General features: G+C 35.5%; 1 protein-coding gene across 1 annotated transcript in view; it reads left to right on the top strand.

The window, feature by feature from the left end:
• LOC128671119 (acetylcholinesterase-like) overlaps positions 1-15810 on the top strand; it is a 72863-nt gene that overhangs the window by 49371 nt on the left and 7682 nt on the right. The window contains exons 5-6 of the mRNA XM_053747317.1: positions 14092-14255; positions 15624-15781. Of these exons, the coding sequence (XP_053603292.1) occupies positions 14092-14255; positions 15624-15781 (322 nt within the window). The remainder of the gene's footprint in view (positions 1-14091; positions 14256-15623; positions 15782-15810) is intronic.

Raw genomic sequence — 15810 nt, 5'->3', positions numbered from 1 at the left:
TCATAAACATTTTTTTTAAGATTAGGCGTAATAATGTCTCTCGACTCTGCTCGATCGACGGGTAAGTTCTATGCATACATAGTGACAGACAGTTTTATACATTTAAAAAAAGTATCTGTAAACAAAACGGAGAAAAACTTATCTTTATTTACATATTTCTATATAGACACTGGGAAATAGTCACAGGTAAATTTAAGTACAGTCAGCAAATAATTTAGCAGGAAAACATAATCGAAACTATACCGGTGAGCTAACACGTTAATTTGGGTAACGAACCGTATATGAGGGCCCTACAAAAGGCCTGCGAGCAACACACGCTTCTGGCGAAAAGCTGCTGCAAAGCTCAAAGGAAAATGTTTGTGACATCTGAAATATATTTTCTACCGCGTGTCAGATATTTCATGTTACTTTTTACCTTTTTTCACAGCTAGCTAGGTGGTTGATAATACAAGTAATAATATTCTTTTTTAATATTAATTGTCAATGTATTTATTATAATTTAATGGATTTTTTTTAACTTTTAAGTGAAATTCGTTACAAAAATCGGCGATTTATCTATCAGTGTCACGTTTTTCATGCTTTTTGGGATAGACGAGCTAGATAGAAAAAATTACATTTCAGAATTGCAAAAACCCACTTGACATAAAGTACAAAAAAAACATTCTCATGCAATATTTTTATCTTCATTCATGCGATTATAGTTGTCTGTGCGCGCAGTGATCTTTCCCTCGAGAATTGTATGCTCCTTTTGTTATCCAATTTTTCACATCGGCCATTCGAGCGTGCTATTTAGTATCGCAGATTTGATTAGCGTTTGTCTTTCAATGGTATTATTTCCTTAGGGAGAGAAATTTAGGATAGCAATACGTCACATTTTATTTTGTATATTTATTTATTTTGCAGGTTAATTCATCTTATTTCATCCCACCAATAAGTATTATAAATGAGAATGTCTAGAGCGAGTAGTTGCGAGTATAGAAGGATGATTGTTTCTTAATCACGTTTAACCTACTGGGCAGATGATTTCGATGGAAATTGGTACATGGAAACATTGAATAGCATACAGGGTAAGGTCGGAAATTCGAGGTAAAACATCCGGGACGGAAGCACCGGGAAACAGCTAGTGGTCTTATCATAGACTATGTACTATAGAAAAACATATTAATCTTGTGTGGTGAAGACTCATCACAAAATAAAGTCTCGAGTTCAGTGTTTGGAAAATTTGACAAGAAAATAATACATTACCGTTGTGTTTTATCATTTTAGGTTAAGAAAATGCTCCCACTTAAAATGTTAATGACTCTCCTAGATCAAAATGTGGAATCAATTAAGAATTCAATTGACATCGAAATTGATTGATTGCATTCATTAAGTGAATATACTTAATGTGTAATAAATAAGTAAATTTGTATGGACAAATCACACAGATTTAGTTGGCTCTAAAGTAATTTTGAGGCTTGTGTTATGGGTAACTAACTCAACAATACTACATATGACATATACATATAGATAAACATCCAAGCCCCAGATCAATCTTCAAAACTTCATTTTCCATCTTGACCTGACTGGGGAACGAACGGGACCTCCAGTGTATAGCAGTCAGGCATGACTACCATTAAGACGTGGATTACCATACTAATATTATTAAGAGAAAAGATTTGTATTTTGTTTGTAAAGAATAATTCATTCGATATTGTGGTCATTTAGTTTGTAACACGCACGATTTTTATCCATATAGTGCGGCTGCAGCAAAATGTATAGTAAATATTAGTTTCTAGGTATTTTTAGTTATTCTAATTTACTAAACTAATTTACTTTAAGTTATTCTAAAACGGACTTCTCTAAAAAGAGTTGGGAAAAGATTTACTTGTGTATCGGACTTTCCGGTAAAGTCCGGTACACAAGTGACAAGACACCCATGGTGTTGCAGGCCATATATCTATCATCCATAGGCTGCGGTAACCACTTTCCATTAGATGTTTACGCATGTAGCATAAAAAAATATTAATTTGTCTTCCATGTTAAAAAATATTAATTTTAATTCTAGTACCATGTCAGAATGTCATCAACTTGGGAACATATCTAGATTTTCCTAAAATACCGGCCATTTACTTAAATGAGCCTTCTAATCAAGGCCCGATATTATCTATTTGGGCATCAAATGGGCTGTGGCAGTGTAGGTCGAACTTCATTAATATTGTATTTGGGTTAGGACCTTCGCTGCCATTTGAGATAAGCACTCACTTGGTGGTGGGAAATAGAAACTTCAACTTTCACATTTTTTTTTGTTAAACCAGCGCTGTATGAGTTGTTAACTCGAATGAAGATGAAGATGTCAAAGAATTTTCGTCAAGTTTTTTGGTTAAAATATTATTACCTTGACTTATTTTTGAAGCGAAAACTTCTTTAGCGGTGTTGTACACTTTTTGTGATGGGTAAAATAAAAATGTTAAACTCGCGTCAGGACACTGATCGAAAATTTGTAAGACGTCAAAAATGCACAAGGTTCTTATTCAACTTATTCAAGTTTCACTTCTGCTTGCACTCACGGAGTGCAACCCGTTTTTTTTTAATATTTACTTTAAACGACCACCAATATTTTGGTCATTATTTTTCAAAGTAAAATTGCTTATCCGTTATGAAATAATGCCGATTTCCAGACAAAAGTACTGACCTTTCCGCAAATTCGTTTAATTTCAGCCAAATTGGTTAAGTAATTCTTGAAATTATCAAACAACCAAATTATTTTTTCGATATTGAATAAGATGTATATCTAATCTTCAAAGCTAAATCTAATCACCTCGCCAAAAACAATTGGCCCGGTGATAAACTTACAAAAGTCATTACAAGATGACAATTTAGTCGACAGCAGCGATACCTTCACATGGTCAGAAACCCATATATATCTGTAGTATATGTGTAGTAATTATTTGGTTCAATTTCGACAATTGAAATAATGAATATATTCTTTATTATAGAAGGAAGGGCTTGAAAGAAAGGCTATCGCATTCAAGTATTGACTAAACCATGTGGCTACTTGCACTAAGCCAACTTGGTCTATTATCAAACGATAGCACAATTAATCAATTTTAAGGTAAGCTATATTTCCTAACACCATTATGGCAAATAAGAAAAATAGAGTACCTTATTTTTCCTATTTTTTGTGGTTTGGAAACCTCAAAGAATGAGATAAATTGTGGGCAATAAATCAAGAGGTTAGCAGGGGCGGCTCGAGGCGCGAGCGGTGACGGACGAGCGAGATGTCGCAGACGGTTTATGGGTCACGACTTCAAACACCACTTCGTAAAATATAAAGGTTCTAAAGGTATACCTAGTGTAAGGAGTACCTTGTTTAAAAAAATATGGAGGTACATAATTTTTTTTTTTAAACTACCCACTCCAAATCAATCATTTTATTTTCATTTTATTACATGTATGTGACTTAATTCTATTTATAACAGCATAGTTAAGAATTGCAATGAGCGAAAGGTAGACAAATATTTTTGCGAGGTATTCTTCTTCAAAGTAATAGTGCAGTTGATAATTAGGTGCTCTTTTAATAACCCGGAGCAGAGGTTCTCTGGCGCAGATATACCTAAGAGGAGACTGGATCCCTAAAAGTGAAATAAGACAATGGTAGAAAAATATACCTCTTAACAAAATTAATTTCACATTGGGTATCGATAAAAAAAGTTGCGTCCACAAATTTCTTAATTCATAATTTATTATGAGAAATACAGGATAATACATTTTTTAGGAATTTGGCAATAATAGAATATTTTTGATAAAGGGGTAACATTGATAAATTCCATGTTCTTTGTTTCTTTTCGAGTGTGTTAATTGGCGTTATCACTTCTGGTCACTGTATAGTTTAGTATTACGGCTTCACCAGCTACTAAAAACCAGATTGCGGATTGTCACTGCTATTTGTCATTCGATACTATCAGCTAACCAAAAAGTCACAGGATATAAAAATGTCTATTCAGCTAATGTCTAAGCAGCGGAAAAAAACACAAATGTTTTGGTGGATAAATGCTTTGAAGTCCCCTTTTGATAGTATCATTGTAATCTAGGGAAAACTCTTGGGTGATCTCGGTTTTTTAAGAACCTTGATTTTTATAGATGTTTTGAAATATTGTATTTACCGATATTCTTTACAACTTTTGAATCCACTTCAGTCATCTTCATCATCAATATAACGTTTTTCCTCGCTCAATACTAATTGAATGAAGGGATAGCGTAATATAACTTTAAAGAGTATATTAATATTCGAGTTTAATCAACGTCATAAACGTTTAAATTGAATATAAATTGTATCCGACGACGTGTTACAATAATGTGAGGTGAGGTTAATTGTTGGCATGATTAAATCTCTTTCGTACTAAATAATTGTTGTATTTGATGGAGATACAAAAGTTTTACAGGAATTTACGTGGGTTCATAATTAAATACTATCTGTGATATCCTTATAAATATATTATTAAACAAAGTCTTCTACCGCGTTTGTCTGTCTGTTCGCGATAAACTCAAAAACTACTGCATGGATTTTCATGCGGTTTTCACCAATAGATAGTGTGATACCTAAGGAAGATTTAGGGGAATAATTTATTATGTTTTTACCCGAGCGAAGCCGGGACTAATAAAATATAAAAAATCGCGATGAATTGAGAAGCTCCTCTTTTTTGAAGTCGGTTAACAATAAATATATTGCTGGAAGAAAAATGCAGAGTAATACTATCCAGTGATAATAAGATCGGTGCAGGGACAGATTTTGTTCTCATCTGTTTAATGTTTTAAGTTTAATAAATAATGCAATGAATATGAAAACTGTACACTGTATCTAGTATACTGAAAGTTATATAAGCCAAACGCAGTACCAGATAAAAATAATTATCAGAGTTGTGATACTTTTGATGATATACCTAATGTAGCTGATAAAATTTACGATGACATAAAACGGTTACTATAAAAACCACTCTGTCTCACATTCGTTATGGCGATTAAAATGGTTGAACCGTCGTTAAATTTCTACAAGATGATTAGATACTTATATTTTTACAGGTTCTTGAGATACTAAATCATTTAGAATATATATTGAACAAGCTTGATAATGTTTACTTATTTCTTGTCCTTACTACCAGTAAACTCTTTATTTTCGCATGTTCCGCGGCTGACGTTTAAACAAAATGCCGGCAAATAAATGCATTTGTTATTTGCTTTTCGCCATTATCTATTTTGTATATACGACTTACTCATTTATAAAAAAAAGAATAATTTACTAGGTGCATTTCTGATAAAAATCTATAACAGAAATTTCCGTACAAATAATATTTGCGACTGTACCTGATATTAATAAATTAGGCATGGGTCAGACTGAGCAGGCGGGGCTAAAGGTCACAGATTAACAACCAGCTATTTCCGTGCAGACTCGACCTCTCTGCTCCATTTCTAGTCTCGTCTGTCCCTATTTCATCGTAATAAGTCATTCTGCATGTCAAAAGTGTTACGCAAATCTTCATTTCCCGCATTGACTCTATACAAAAAAGACTTGGAAGTCTAATCCTCCTTCCAAGTTATATTAAAAATGCGAAATTTTGCATATATGCTGTAACTAGATCCTGAGAAATCTACAGGATACTTGAAAAAAAAAATTTTTTTTTATGTCTGCCACTGGTTTATAATAATACTTAGCTTAGAATTTATCCGTTTTAGAGTTTATATATGTTTCTATGTTGACGTGTTTCTATTTCTCCTATATAAGTACTTATACAATCTTTAAAGTCTTCATCGTGACTTGGAACTAAATTATCTTGCCTTAGACTAGCTTATCCTAAGATATTAGTTCCAAGGGCAAATTAATTTTGATACGCGTGTTTCAGCAGCCTACAGTTACGTAGGGATTTTGCCAGCGAATACCAATTATAAGTTTGTAAATTAAAGTTTTGACAAAGTTTCATTTTATTATTAACCATTTTAATATGTTATGATCTGAACTTGCATTGTACCGTTGTTTTAAATATACAATTTAATAAATAAATAAATAAATAATCATTTATTTCAGACATGTGTCCATTTTGTTAGTAACAATTTACTTATACTAAGGTTAGTGCGGAACTTAGCTACAAAAAAATATTAAAAGTTAAGTTAAAAAAAAGTTAGGAAAAAATAGATTAGGTGAACAAATGGAACAGTCCAACTACCCACAATGCAACCTGTTCCAGTGAATGAGCAATGGACTATTCCACTTGTCCACAATCATTTTTAATATGCAGTTGGAGCTGTCACGTAGCCGCCTAAGCATGGAGGCACACCTCTTACGAATTATCGCATGAAAGCCGTCTATGTGCGCCTCCGCAAACATGCCCGACGCGCTGCAGCGTCGCGACAGCCCCATCAGCGCTCGGAACGAGTTATTGTACTGAACTCTCAGGGCGTTGTATGCCCGCTGCGTATAGCTGACCCACAGACTACACGTGTAATAAGATTGGCAGTACGCTTTGAATAGGGTAATCTTACTTTCCCTTGAACATTTTGCAAATCTGCGAGCCAGCATATTGCACCGTACAGACAACGCCCTGCGTTCCCTCTCTAAATCTAAGTTATCGCTTAGATCCTCAGAGACCCAATGGCCCAAATATTTAAATTTGTTTACCCTGGAAAGCGTTGCTCCATCTAAAGTGACCTCCGGCAGGTCCGAGTATTTTTTATTTCCCGCTTGAAAGACAAGAACATTGCTTTTCCTCACATTGTATTTGAGCCCATGGGCCTCTGCATAGGATTCACAGATTCTCAACAATTTTCTCATTGCTTTGATTGAGGGACTCAGCAGGACCATGTCGTCCGCATAACTGACATTATTGACACATACTCCGTCAACATGACAGCCGATCCCAGTCCTACTGAGTTCCTCAATCAAACCGTTCATGTAGAGATTAAACAGCCGAGGAGATGTCAACCCCCCCTGCCTCACCCCGCATTCCAAGTCGTACTCGTCAGAAAGGACCCCTGCCCACCTCACTCGGTTCCGTTGTCTACCATACCAATATTGGAGTATCGACACTACTTCGCTAGCCACACGTGTATCGTTTTTCAGCTTCGTCCACAAAAGATCATAGGACACCAGATCGAAAGCCTGGGAGAGATCCAAAAAACAAGCCACGACAGGTGTTTTTCTTTGCGTGTAATACTGAACTGTATGCTTGACCGCAAGTATGGCACTTTCTGTAGAGAGATTTGGTCTGAATCCGAACTGAGCATCATGTATCTCTATACGGTCAGACATGTGCCGGTCAATCACACCATCCAGCACCTTAGCCAAGATGGTGGCCAGAGAAATAGGCCTATAATTGGTGAGGTCAGATGCGTCACCCGTCTTATTCTTAATAACAGGGACTACTACTGTTCTAATTAAGTCATCGGGTAGGTGACAATGCCCTATACATAATGTAAAAAACATTGATAGAACTCTGGGCAGATGTAGTCCAGCGTACTGCAAATGTTCTATGCTGAGTCCATCATGGCCAGGTGACTTCCCTCTTGTCATGCCATTAATAATATCAGATATCTCTTTAGTTGAGATTCTGACACTCAGCTGATTGTCATTACGCGACCTCCCAGACTCGATCACCGGCGATGACGGACCCAGCAAAGAATGTACTTTAAAATGATTCTTAAAACAATTAGCAATATCCACTGGCGCACTCTCACCCGCCACACTCGCGGGAAGGCTCGGTTTAGGATTCAAACTATTTGTGCTTTTCCAAAATTTTGCAAAATCTTTTGATTTATGGAATTTAGCTATGTTGTCCATCTGAATTTGTGACTGATTGTCTTGACACCATTTCAGCTTTTTTTTGAATATTTTACGTTTCTTTTTCATATTTTCATATAAATATCCCATTTTAGGTTTACCCTGGCGACACCATTCTTGAAATGCTAGACGAGCCTCCCCATGAGCAAGCTTTACATGAGCGTTCCAACCAGTGATGTAATTCTTTTTATTACGTGCCCTACTTTTGTTTACATAACAATATTCAGCCGCATCCGACAAGATTTTTATTACGTTATTATATATGCTATTCAAGATTAACTTATGATTATTATTAGTACATATTTTATCACTGCATTTATTAAATTCGGAAGGAAAGTCAATTTTACACAATCGTGCGTGACAGTAGTCATTATAGTCATTTATTTGGGCATTGTCCCGTTTACCCCAAATTACTTTATTAATTCTATTCACATTTATTGTCGTTTTGGATTTTAACAATTGCAAATTACAAACCACTTGTAACGGCATGTGATCAGACCAGTATGATCCATACAAAACTTCTACACTACTAATAGTACAATACGCAGCGTCAGTCACCAAACAGTGATCCAACCAGCTCAGGCTACCGTACACATCACTCACGAACGTATAAGTGTCTTTTGGTAATAATTCCTGATCTACGCAAGTCCATGATTGTTCAGAGCAAAAATGTAAAAGTTCAAGGTTAAACAACTCACCAGGGTGTGCGTTGAAGTCCCCTAATATGAACACGGAATCCACATTATTTGTCTCAATTATGGCGTTCACTTCACTTAACACACTGGTAAACTCAATAAGATTTTCCTGTAAATCAACAGGCATATATACGGAGAATATAAGAAAAGAACGCTCCTGTTGCATCACTTTTATCGCGACCAGCCGTACACTTTTACACTCAATAACGCTCACAGAACCAAGTATACTTTTTCTCCACAGTAGGGCAACGCCGCCGTGTGGCCTTCCCCTAAAAACTCCACTCGAAATATCCACTGCTGATTTACCGAAGAATGCAAAACGGTCATCAATTTGCCCCAGGCAACCAACGTCATACGGCATAACCCAGGTCTCCTGCAACGCGATGATGTCCGCATTCGCACATAGCTTCCCAATACAATCAGTAGACCGTTTAACTCCCTTGCAGTTGAATGATATCATTGTAAAGGGCTTATCCATAATTAGTTATTCGGTGCTTCGCTATTCCGAGCCGGGGCTCTGTCTGTTTTACTATATTTAAATTCAATAAAACGTCGAAAACTTATACCCTCGGGCCACAGGTCTTTGTTCAAAAAATCCGTTATTTTATTTTTCGGTATAAAGATTTTGTATGAATTGTACTCTCGTTGTTCTTTGGTATTTATTTTTTGTAATGACACAGTTATACTAGTTTTGCTTTGTATATATGTACATATATCTTCCTCCGACGTGTCCTTGTGAACATAGTTAATAAACAACGGAATTTTCATGTCCGCCGCCCTAAATTTTCCGTCCGTACTTGACGTCCCCTTTTCTCCGATAAAACGATTTTTTCGTTTTTTCTTCTGGACCGTTATCCATACCTGCCCCTTATCACTTTCTAACAGATGTTTATCAGTGCAGTCAGCTGTTATTGACGCGTAATTCATATTGTGCAAATTATCTGCTGCGGCGGTGGCTTCCAAGCGTCCTTGACTTTGAGCGATAGATAATATGTCCGCCTTTGCGGGCGAGCGGGATGGCAGACTCCGCGCTTGCGGTAGATGCGTACTGTTTTTATTCACCAAGGATGAATCTAACGGATGTTTGCTAGTTTCCTTCGAATTGTGTGATACGTTTATAAAACCATACGGCCCGCTATCACAGTCATAACTATCCACTAAATTAGCCGCACCTCGTTTCTTAGTGATATACTTGTCACACTGAAAATTATTGACGATCGATGCCTGTTTGAGGTTAGCCAACTCATCCTTCAATTGTTGAAACTCACTCATGGGCACATATTGTTCTTTCATATCTTCTATACTTTGCTTCATGCAAACAAGATCTTTCAACAGCCGCGTCACGTCAATGTGATCGAAAGTAACGGGCGGCAATTTCTGCAAATCACGGGCGACGAATGTAGGTATTTCGTCAGGATCAGTTACTTTAAAAAAGGATATCATGTCCTCCAGCTCCCTTTCAGTTTTTCCTTCTCTCTTCCTGGTGATATTGCGCCTAGTGGTTTTAGGCACCGACTTGAAAAGAAGATTTTTTGCAGTCGTAATGTCCTCCGAAGAGAAACTTGTGGAACACAGCCGAACTAAATTATCCTCGACCATCACATCACATTTGTTAGATATGAACGCCAACACTTCGTTAATTACAATGTTACAATTAGAACATTTCAACAAATTCGATGCCATTATGCACAGACACGCAGAGCGGCACTTACACGTACGTACCGAACGACGCGCACGCGCAAACTGAAAAAAGGAAAACATAAATTTTGCTTCTATCTTCTATCTGCAATCTTAGTAAAACCTATCAATTCGCACGTGGCCCGATCTGATGCGATCCTATTGTTCTTCAATTGTTTTTATTACTTCCAGGATCGAAGAGTTAATCTATGTAATGGCATTTTAATCAATTTTGTGTTGTCTAGTTTTTAAATTTATTTGTTTCCAATTAAGATTCAGAACGGTAACTTCGTGATTTGAAACTAAATTTATATTTAAATGTAAGTCTTGCCTTCTATCTAGAGTACAACAAGTTATTTACTATTTCCTGATAGAGGATTAAGCTTATCGAAACCAAAGTAATGTTATTTGTATTTCATTAGTAGTCTGAGTCAATTGTTTGAGCCTAATAGCACAAATATGCTAAATCAAAGTTTCAGCGCTTTCGCTGCCTAATTAAATATTAATATATTTCTGTCTTTTGAAGCTTGTTATACGAGATGAAAATAGTTTATAAACTAGGACACGAATGAATACAACATTGTTAGTTATAGAAAATTGAACCGCCCATAGAAACAAAAAGCCGCGAGAAAGGTGTGTGTGTGTGTGGAAGTTATTTATTACCAACAATCTATAGAGACTATTTTTATTTTAAGAAAAAATGTATTATTTTTAAGAATAATTTTGCATACTTTGTGCCTTATAATCATCACGCTCTTTACTTTCTGTAATTACGAATTTAAAGTAAGAAATAAATAATTGTTTTAGATGTTTGTTTGCAAAGGGTAATTACCCTTCGCAAACAAACCATTGTTGAAAATTCAAATAATGGGTTTATTCCAGAGTACTCTTCAAACGTGCTATATACCGCTTTCATTATTTGCCATGTTTTATTCTAAATCAATTGTTTCATTGCTACACCACGGCTATATCATCTCGTTAAAAACTAAGATGTTGATCGCTAAAAGTGCGACGAGCGACGCAATTCAACTTTACGCCAACAAACAAAGTTTTTGATGTTCTAATCACATATTCACGGAAGCCACAAGCAATCGCAACGCAAAGCCTCGACGTGAAATATATCAAGGACTTTACACTGTAGCAGATTTACATTATGCAAGATGGCTGACCTTTTCACCAGCTTGGCTCACAAATAACAATAATGCAGAAAAGAATAATCTTATATCATATTTTATTATCATCACCTCAGTTTATAGTTATCTTTGTACTATAACTATTATTATCTTTGTCCTTGTTTTTCTAATTGTAAAATTTCTTCTATTGAACTCAGTTTTTGTGCGCTTCTTTATTGATGTTTCATGCTACCTTAGAGTGTCTCGTTTCTTTCTTTTTATTGAGGAAGTTCTATTTATCGAGAACAAAAAATATAACATTTGATATCTTTATTAAGTCTTGTAAGAGAAATATTTTTGTCGTATTGACGTTTGAAAGTCTTAAAAATACCATCAGCATTAATTATTTCAATATAGTTTCCAAACCTGGATCAATCGTCATTCTAATACAAAGCACATCTTTATATTTTCCTGTATTTTATACTTTGTGCCAGTATGTTTGACGTGCATGACGACGCATAACATTAAAACCATACAACCAGCGTGCATTATTAAGTGGACCTGGTAACCGAGCGCTTTTAATTCATTACCAGACTAAAAAAAAACACCCACACACTACCTCGCGTGGAATGTTGAAAGGGTTAAATTGAAGCACGAATTTTATAAATTCTCTTGACTGTGGCCTTCGTAGCAGGAATTTCAAGGGAAGTTTATAGATTGAAATTATTTGAGCAAATAGAGAATTTAGCATTGAAGTCTTTTGCCGTATTTTTAATTATTAAGTCTTCACTAACGATACCAAAATAACCTGTCTTGAACAAGATCGGCACGTTCCTCTAACGCGATCTGTTTGAATAGTCAGGTTCTGGAAAATTATGTCGTCTTCAATTCTGGCCCGACAAAATGGACGGGAAGTAATAATAGATATGTGTGATATATTAGGGAGACGAGACAGTAATTGTAACGGGGGGAAGGTCGAGGCATTCGACCGAAATCACGGAAATGTATCTACGCCCACATTTCAAAGATAACGTAAGTAATTTAGTTTCTGTTATGTCAATGAAAGAAATTATATAGATTAATTTTTATGAATTTTTAAGAATGAAAAAGTCGTATGTGACTAAAACTATACTTACAAATACGGTAGGTAATTAGTTTTTTTATTATTCGTTATTTTCATTATGATTACGTAAACTAGTTTATTTTTGTTAAAAATATAAAAAGATTTAATCAAAATTCAATTATGATATCTACGATCACTGATATGTTTTTAGAAACATTGTAACCCAGAGAGATATCAAAGCCAAAATATTAACATCGCAATTTCCAAAGGCTAGGTATACTTCCTCGACTTATACTTGACACGAATGAACTAGAGTGATGGAAAGATAAGGATTCTCGTGTTCACTGTAGAATTCTAAAAAGGCTTTTCCTTAGAGAGTAAAGTTACACAAAGGACACATAAAGATGGGATGGTAAAATGATGTCAGTGACATTATTCCAAAAAACATATTTCGCGGTGAATATTTGAAGCATTCGTTCTATCCCAATCTTATTTGGATGTTTATTATGCCATCTAGTCATTTATTATTTAGGCTCGTGGTGGATGAATTACCTACAAATGGTGTTTATGATAAATGAGATGACGAAATGACATAGGTGGGAAATTCTTTATTACCTTATAAATCCAGATGTTTTTGTTTCAATTGTGATACAGAACAACATTTGATGTCATTAATATACTTCTATGTAGGTGTAGGTACTTGTATTTTTTGATGACATAATATTTATACCTGATATTTCATGTTATTCATTCATTTCCAATTTAGTAGGACGTAATTGATTAGTACAGTATCGAAATAGTCTAACTCAAGTTGAATATTTATTAAGATAGGATAGATTTTTACGCAGGCATTACCTGAAAGCAATAAATCAAATTATATGTAATGTAATATTAAATCCAATTCAAAGTTTGAGGGTGCATAAACAAGGAAACACAAAAGAAAAAATATTGCGTAGGGTGCGAATTGAAAATCAGTATCAACACCTACACGCACCCACTGACAAACAATCTGGGCAAACAGATACGCTTGTAAACAACACCTACTCAATACTGAAGTAGAGTAACAGGCTTCTAAAAGTCTACGAATCGTGTTAAGCGGATTACGAAACATTTAGTATTGAACGATCTGAAGATCTTGTGAGAAATGTATGAAATAGAACTTATTTGTAATTTTAATATATGCAAATTCTATTGCTATGAGTGGCACTGAAAAAATGGGGGATCATAAGTTCACAATGAAGGCCATACAAATATTGTATATGCCTACTAAATCTAAGATAATGGACAAAATATTATAGAAATATTTATTTTTGACAAAGTCGAATTTTGTAAGCTTCAAAGATTTTAAAAGAAATCTATTTATGGACTTAATTGTTCCATGTTATTCCATTTTCGGACAGTCTGTCTTGTGAAATGGGAATAAACTTGAGAGACAGATGATTAACTTTGCATTAGAGCGTGTTCCCAGTTGCTCAGTTGCGCTGTCACGTCCTATACGTCATGTTGACATCCGTCGCCGGATCAAAGCAGAAAAACATAGAACTTGTATGAAGTTTCAATGGCAACACACGTAAATGTCAAAACTTGTACAAAACAATTGAGCATAACGGAGCTACCATGTACTGCATCAGCAACGGAGGACAACTGACCAATAAGAACGCACTCTTAGAAGGGACATTAAAATGACTATGGATAATAGTGATTACGGCTAATTTGACAATCTGTCCTTTCTAGCGAACGAGTACGAGCCTGTGGGGCGAGTGGATGGGGGTGATGCACGGAGATGAAATGGAGTACGTGTTCGGGCATCCCCTGAACATGTCCTTGCAGTACCATACGAGAGAGCGTGATCTGGCAGCCCATATTATGCAGTCGTTTACCAGATTTGCTCTTACTGGGTAAGTCCATAAATTAGAGCAATTTTAATAAGACTAGTTGTTCGCCACAAACATAATTTTGATTAGATTTAATAAAATTGTGAATATTTTAAAAACGACTTCACCGATTTTGATGCTCCACAAACTTAAAACACATACCTTTAAAATACAGATCCCCATACCTTTTTCATCAAAATCCTACATACCAATTTCATCAAAATCAGACCAACCGTTCGAAAATTCTTAGAAAAACTTCATCAAAATGTACACCCAGGTGTACATTTTGATATAAAAAAATGATTGTGAAGTGTTAAATCTCTTCAAGCTCTCTCAAATGGTAATCGAAATGTTTTCTAAGACATAATAAAAAATAATATATTAGGACTACGCCCCTTACTAAAAATAGACTTTCCTCTATATTCAAACTGAATGCAGAAAGTAATGAAGAATAGAAAACCACTTTAAAGCAACGAATAATTAACAATAATTTCAGTCTAGAATCGGATAATTTGAAAACGTCAAAATGATAATACCATTTAGAATAAAATTCATAACTACGTAGAAGATAATAAATGTTTAATAGCATACTAACCTCAAGAAGTATTACTACTTAATACTCGAGGTCGTGATGTAGTGGGCGTATAAATCTAAAGATATTTTTCTCCAATACCTATTATAGATTCTTGTTATATTTATTTTATTCACAAAATGATGGTTTTGGTAAATTCCTCAAGAAATTAGTTTTTTTTATATAATGCAAGTACAAATACATATAATTTCTACCATATCAAATATAATATTGGTTCGTTAGGTGCGCCATCTCGCAAATGTCTGACGAACCAAATTGCCCCAGAAAGCTCTTTCAGTGCCGCTGTAACTTTATTATCAGTATCCATTTGGTTCTTCAAGACGAGAGTGTCGCCTCTAGCGTTATATAATGTAGGTTCTTCGGGAATGTAATATTCTTTAGTTCCTTACAAAATTGTTCTAATTCAAAATTGGGAACATCGTCCTATTGAAGCCATGCCCAGTACCTCAGCCGTGTACTAACGTACACGCTGCGTTGTTTTCTATAGGTTTTTATAACGATATACGTTGGCGTATGTGTAAACTAAATACAATTTCTATAATGTTCTGCGTTGATCCGATGTCGACGTGACGGCACTCCGTCACGGAGCGGCAAAACTAGTCCATTCTTTGAGTAAGATTCTAAATACGTCCCTGTTTTATTTTAAACAATGCTTACTTTCTGCTCAATACTTATACCATTGTCATAAGCATTTTCATTAATTGGATAAAGAGGGCGGGTCAAGACCTTTTAATAACATAGGGCTAGTGTCCAATCTTTAAAAAAATATATTATCACTCCGTTTAACACAACAATTCCAGGAAACCACATAAGCCAGACGAGAAGTGGCCTCTATACTCCAAGGCCTCTCCCCACTACTACACGTATACCGCCGACGGACCCAGCGGCCCCGCAGGGCCCCGAGGGCCCCGCGCTTCGGCCTGCGCGTTTTGGAACGACTTCCTCAACAAGCTCAATGGTAAAATAGCTTTATTGGATTCGTCACTT

This window comes from Plodia interpunctella, chromosome 7 (assembly GCF_027563975.2).
Source record: "Plodia interpunctella isolate USDA-ARS_2022_Savannah chromosome 7, ilPloInte3.2, whole genome shotgun sequence".
NCBI lineage: Eukaryota > Metazoa > Arthropoda > Insecta > Lepidoptera > Pyralidae > Plodia > Plodia interpunctella.
Note: the sequence above shows the minus strand (reverse complement) of the source record. Positions and strands in the feature narration are given on the sequence as shown.